The sequence below is a fragment of the Orycteropus afer genome, unplaced genomic scaffold (genome assembly GCF_000298275.1).
Source record: "Orycteropus afer afer isolate SDZICR_OR568_19922 unplaced genomic scaffold, OryAfe1.0 scaffold00002, whole genome shotgun sequence".
Classification (NCBI taxonomy): domain Eukaryota; kingdom Metazoa; phylum Chordata; class Mammalia; order Tubulidentata; family Orycteropodidae; genus Orycteropus; species Orycteropus afer.
The window spans coordinates 33,661,789-33,668,294 of NW_006921589.1; the positions used below are offsets into that span (position 1 = coordinate 33,661,789).

The window sequence follows — 6,506 nt, forward strand, 5'->3', positions numbered from 1 at the left end:
GCTTCATAAAATGAGTTAGGGAGGATTCCATCCTTTTCTATGTTTTGGAATACTTTGAGTAGGATTGGTATCACTTCTTCTCTGAATGTTTTGTAGAATTCTCCAGTGAAACCGACTGGGCCAGGACTTTTTTTAGTTGGTAATTTTTTGATGACCTGTTCAATTTCTTCATTTGTGATTAGACCTAGCATTTCTTAAAGCACTGAAATTCCCTTCTGACTGCCAATGGACATCTCCTTGAGAATGGCCTGCTGGCCCCTGAAACCTTCTACCTGCCTCCAAATATGGCATGATGTCTCCCATGTTGTTAATGACACCACTTTTCCTCAGTCAACCAATTTCAAACTTCAAAGTTGTATTTGATCCTTCTTGGCTAGTCAGTGACTATCTCTTACACCTATGTTCTCCTCTCTACTCCAATACACCAGTCATCATCTCTCACCAGGCATCCTATAATGACCTTTAACCTTGCCTCTGGTGGTCGTGCTCTTCCCACTTCAAGCCACACTGCTCTGCCTTATGTAGTCTATGGAACTCGTACAAATTCTTTGGCCAAGGGGTTAGGGTCCTTCACAAAACCTCCTCTCCTCTCTGACCCTGATGTTCTGGGTTTCCACTTCTTTACTAATTTCCATGAGAGGAACTGAGATGAGTGGATTGTATCCAAGTTCTACAGAATAGCATCCCTGATTAAGATTGCTTTTATCTCTTCATAACTCTTGATGAACAGGGCTTAAGAATTCACCTTCAATGATTTGATCAACGGATTGAAATGCCTCTTCAATGTTTCCTTGCTCTAGTTTTTTTTTCAGGCCCAATGAATGATTTGTGTTTTATTGCATCCTGTGGGCAGTAACAAATAAAATGGTATTAACAATATGGCACAATTCAGGATTTCCGACCGGTCACTCTCACTTTCCTCACACTGAAAACTAAATGTGATATTAGTCACCATTCCCAGGATTTCCTAGGATGGCCATTTTAGGTTTAGTTGCGTTTCTTGCTCCACATATCTTGACCTGAGACAGTTCAGAAAATATGAGCACAATACAATGGAGTCCCATCACATGTATATTTAACTTACCTATAAACTTTCACTGAAATTGGGACTCCTCTCCATATTTTAATCCTCCTAACATGATACAGATCTATTGTGGAGGCTAAAAATGAGATTAGACTAAACGCTGCAGCCAAGCAGGTACACTTTACAATTCTCCTCCTGTCTTTCATTCCCAGGCAGGAATTTGATGGGTATCTTAAAGGAGAATGTTTTTGCATGCAGATACCTGCATAGAAACTTAACCTTTTGCCTTATTTTTGTCCAGTTGCTTTCAAACTTCAGTCTTCAAAAGCATGACTGGATACAAATATATGTACAAAAACTATGTTCTGTACTTTATGGACAATTGAAGGAATGTTTTTTTCAAGTTTACTTTTAAATTTTATTTTTTCAAAATGAGGTAACACATTATAATGGTTAAAAATGGGAACAGAATGAAAATATATTCAGTGAAGAGTCTTGCTCCTCCACATCCCCCTGCTCAGTTTCTACCCACAGACACAAAGGTGACCACTGTTACTAGTTTCTTGTATGTTCTTCCAGAATTTCTTTGTGAAAATGCAAGCAACTATGAACACATATTATTACTCTTTTTATTTAAATGTACTTTTCTGCACTTTTTTTCTTTCATATACCAATATAATTTGGAAGTTTTTCTGTATCAGTGCATAGAGAATGTCCTTATCCTTTAAATATATGCAGCCACCTAGAATTCCATTTTATAGGTAGATAGACACTTGAGTGTTTCCAGCATTTTACTACTACAAATAATGCTGCAGTGAATAATTTTGAAAATGTATTATTTTGCACAGGAGCTCTGGGGGTGTAGTGCCTAAGACATTTGACTGCTAACTAGAAGGCTGGCAGTTCAAACCCACCAGTCACCCCTTGGAAAGAGGACTGGGCAATCTACTTCCATAGAGATAACACCTCAGAAACCCAAGGAGGAGTCGCTATGAGTCAGAGCCTATTCAACAGCAGTGAGTTTGGTTTGGTTTGGTTTATTATTTTGCATGTGCACAAGCTAAGTTACAGGATGAATTCCCAGAGTGAAGTTGCTGGGCCAAAGAATATATACATTTGGAATTTTGATGGATATGGCTAAATATAGGAGTTGTTCCAGTTAACACTCCCAAATTATCCATAATTTGTCATGATCCACACAATCAAATGCCTTTGCGTAGTCAATAAAACACAAGTAAACATCTTTCTGGTATTCTTTGCTGTGAGCCAAGATCAAGGCTGTTTTCCTGCACCTTGCCAAATGAACATGTTAGAAAACTTTTGTGTTTTTGCCAATCTGTTGTTGTTGTTAGGTGCCATTGAGTTGACTCCGACTCACAGCAACCCTACAAAACAAAACGAAACACAGCCTGGTCCTGCGCCATCCTCAGAATCCACTATGCTAAAGTCCATCATTGCAGCCACTGTGTCAGTCCATCTCATTAGGGGTCTTCACCTTCTTTGCTGACTCTCTACTTTACCAAGCATGACATCCTTCTCCAGGGAATGGTACCTTCTGACAACACGACCAAAGTAGGTCAGTCGAAATCTGGCCATTTTTGCCTCTGAGGAGTATTCTGGTTGTAATTCCTTGGGGACAGATTTGTTAGTTCTTCTGGCAGTCCATGGTACTTTCAGTATTCTTCACCAACACCACAACTCAAAAGCATCAACTCTTTTCCGGTCTTCCTTATTCATTGTCCAGCTTTCACATGCATATGAGGCTATTGAAGATACCATGGCTTGGGACAGGCCCACCTTAGTCTTCAAAGAGACATCTTTGCTCTTTAGCACTTCAAAGAGGTCTTTTGCAGCAGATTTGCCCAGTGCAATATGTTGTCTGACTTCTTGACTGCTGCTTCCATGGTGTTGATTGTGGAACCAAGTAATAAGAAATCTTTGACAACTTCAATCTTTTCTCCATTTATTGTGATGCTGTTTATTGGCCAGTTGTGAGGATTTTAATTTTCTTTATGTTGAGATGTAATCCATACCGCTGACTGCAGTCTTTAATCTTCATCAGTAAGTGCTTCAAGTCATCTTCACTTTCAGCAAGCAAGGTTGTGTCGTCTACATATCATAGGTTGTTAATGAGACTTTCTCCAACCCTGATACCGTGATCTTCTTCATATAGTCTAGCTTCTCTGATTATTTGCTCAGCATACAGATGGAAAAAATATAGTGAAAGGATACAACCCTGATGCACGCACTTCCTGATTTTAAACCATGCAGTATCCCCTTGTTCTGTTCAAATGACTGCCTCTTGGTCTTTGTACATGTTCCTCCCCATGAGCACAATTAAGTGTTCTGGAATTCCCATTCTTCTCAATATTATTCATAATTTTTGTGATCCACACAGTGAAATGCTTTTGTATAGTCAATAAAACACAAGTACACATCTTTCTGGTATTCTTTGATTCTTTGTTTTCAGCCAAGATCCATCTGACATCAGCAGTGCTATCCCTTGTTCCACATCCTCTTCTGAATCCAGCTTGAATTTCTGGAAGTTCCTTGTCAATATACTGCTGTTATTGTTTTTGAGGGAGCTCTGGTAGCATAGCACCTAAGGCACTTGACTACTAACCAGAAGGCTGGCAGTTCAAACTTACCAGCCATTCCTTGGAAGGAAGGTTGGGCAATCTACTTCAATAGTGATACTGCTTCAGAAATGCAAGGAGGGGTCGTTATGAGTCGGGTCTGACTCGATGGTGCATAACAGCAACAACAACAACATTGTTTTTCAATTATCTTCACCAAGATTTCACTTGTGTGTGATACAAATGATATTGTTCGATAATTTCTACACTCTGTTGGATCAACTTTCTTTGGAATGGGTACAAATATGGATCTCTTCCAGTCAGTTGACCAAGTGACTGCCTTCCAAATTTCTTGGCATAGATGAGTGTCTTCAGTGTGGCATCCATTTGTTGAAACATCTCAATGGGTATTCTGTCAGTTCCTGGAGCCTTGTTTTTTTTGTGCCACTTCCTTCAGTGCAACTTTGACTTCTTCCTTCAATACTATTGGCTCTTGATCATATGCCACCTCCTGAAATGGATGAACATTGACCAGTTGTTTTTGGTACAGTGACTCTATGTATTCCTCCCATCTTCTTTTGATATTTCCTGCAACATTCAATATTTTGCCCATAGAATCTTTCAGTATTGCGGTTCAAGGCTTGAATTTTTTCTTCAATTCTTCCAGTTTGGGAAATGCTGAGCATATCCTTCCCTTTTGGTCTTCTAACTCCAGGTCTTTGCACAGTTAACATAATATTGTTGTTGTTATGTGCTGTCAAGTTGGCCCCAACTCATAGCAACCCCTCCTTCGGTTTCCAAGGCAGTATCACTACAGAAGTAGATTGCTCCATCTTCCTTCTGAGGAGTGGCTGGTGGGTTTAAACCACCATCTTTCTGGTTAGCAGTCAAGTGCCTTAGGCACTATGCTACCAGAGCTCCTTTCATCATAACAGAAGACATAATATGTCTTATTGAGTTGCTCTTTGAAATCTTCTTGTTCAGCTCTTTGATCTTGTCATTTGTTCCATTTGCTGTAGCTACTCTCCATTCAAGGGCAAGTTTCAGAGTCTCTTCTGACATGCATTTTGGTCTTTTCCTCCATTCTTGTTTTTTAATGACCTTTTGCTTTCTTCACAGATGATGTTCTTGATGTCATCCCACAATTCTTCTGGTTTTCAGTCATTGGTGTTCAGTACATCAGATATGTTCTTCAGATGGTCTCTAAATTCATGTGGCATATAATCAGGGTCATATTTTTGGTCTCATGGACTTGTTTTAATTGTCTTCAGCTTCAGCTTGAACTTGCACTTGAACAATTGATAGTTTGTTCCACAGCCAGCTCCAGGCCTTGTTTTGGCTGAAGATATTGAACTTCTCCATCACCTCATTCCACAAATGTAGTCAATCTGATTCTGTGTATTCCATCTGGTGAGATCCACATAAATAGCCACCATTTACATAGTTGACAAATGATATTTGCAATGAATATGTTGTTGGTCTTGCAAAATTCTATCATGTGATATCTGGCATCATTTCTATCACCAAGGCCGTATTTTCCAACTACCAATGATTCTTCTTTGCTTCCAACTTTCACATTCCAATCACCAATAATAATCAATGTATCTTGACCATATGTTTGGTCAAATTCATACTGCAGAAGTTGGTAATAATCTTCAATTTCCTCATCTTTGTCTTTGGTGGTTGGTGCATAAATTTGAACAATAGTGTATTAACTGGTCTTCCTTGTAGGGATATGGATACTATCCTGTCCCTGACAGCATTGTACTTCAGTATAGATCTTGAAACATTTTTTTGTGACCATGAATGCCACACCTTTCCTCTTCAATATGTCATTCCCAGCATAATAGATCATATCGTTGTCTGATTCAAAATGGTCAAAATCAGTCCATGTCAGCTCACTAATGGCTAAGATAGTGATCTTTATGTGTTCTGTTTCATTTTTGACAACTTCCAGTTTTCCTAGATTCATATTTTGTACATTCCATGTTCTGATTACTAACGGATGTTTGCAGCTATTCCCTCCCATTTTGAGTCATGCCACATCAGCAAATGGAGGTCCTGAAAGCTTTACTCCATCCGTGTCATTAAGGCTGATTCTCCTTTGAGGAGGCAGCTCTCCCCACTCATATTATGAGTGCCTTCCAACCTGAGGGGCTCATCTTTCGGCACTAAATCAGATGGTGTTTCAGGGCTATTCACAAAGTTTTCTAGTAATATGTCAGACAGTGTTTCACTGCTATTCATAAGGTCTTCACTGGCCAATTCTTTGAGAAGTGGGTGGTTCCTTCCTTCTTTCAAGTCTATCTTAGTCTGGCAGCTCCACTGAAACCTCCACTTCCATCACTCACCTGTCAGTTTGTTGTACTGTGGTGGCTTGCGTGTTGCTATGAGGCTGGAAATGCTGAGTGTGTTCTTTCCTTCTGGTTTTCTAACTCCAGGTCTTTGCACATTTCATTCTAATACTTTACTTCCTTGTCAAGCTGCCCTTTGAAATCTTCTGTTCAGGTCTTTTATTTCAGCATTTCTTCCAGTCACTTTCATAATAGCTTTTAATTAACATTTTTCCTATGATGAGTAAGGAGCTCTGGTAGCGCAGGGGCTAAGGTGTTTGGCTGCTATCCAAAATGTCTGTGGTTTGAACCCACTAGACTCTCCACTGGAGAAAGAGAAAATAGTCTGTTTTCTTAAAGATTTACACCCTTGGACACCCTATGGGGCAATTCCACTCTGTTCTATAGGGTTGCTATGAGTCAGAATAGACTCAATGGCAGTGGGTTTGTTGTATGATGAGTAAGACCAAGCATTTCCTCCTATGTTTAAGGGCCATTTATATTTTCTTCCCATGATCTGTTTGCTTACATCTTTTGCTCATTTTTTTCTTTTGGGCTTTTTCTTGGTTTTGA

The 6,506-nt window shown here is 39.5% G+C and overlaps 1 protein-coding gene across 1 annotated transcript in view; it reads right to left on the bottom strand.

Annotated features, from left to right (window-relative positions):
• LOC103193035 (aldehyde oxidase 3-like) overlaps positions 1-6,506 on the bottom strand; it is a 124,634-nt gene that overhangs the window by 59,565 nt on the left and 58,563 nt on the right. The window contains 2 exon segments of the mRNA XM_007936136.1: positions 746-806; positions 808-843. Of these exon segments, the coding sequence (XP_007934327.1) occupies positions 746-806; positions 808-843 (97 nt within the window).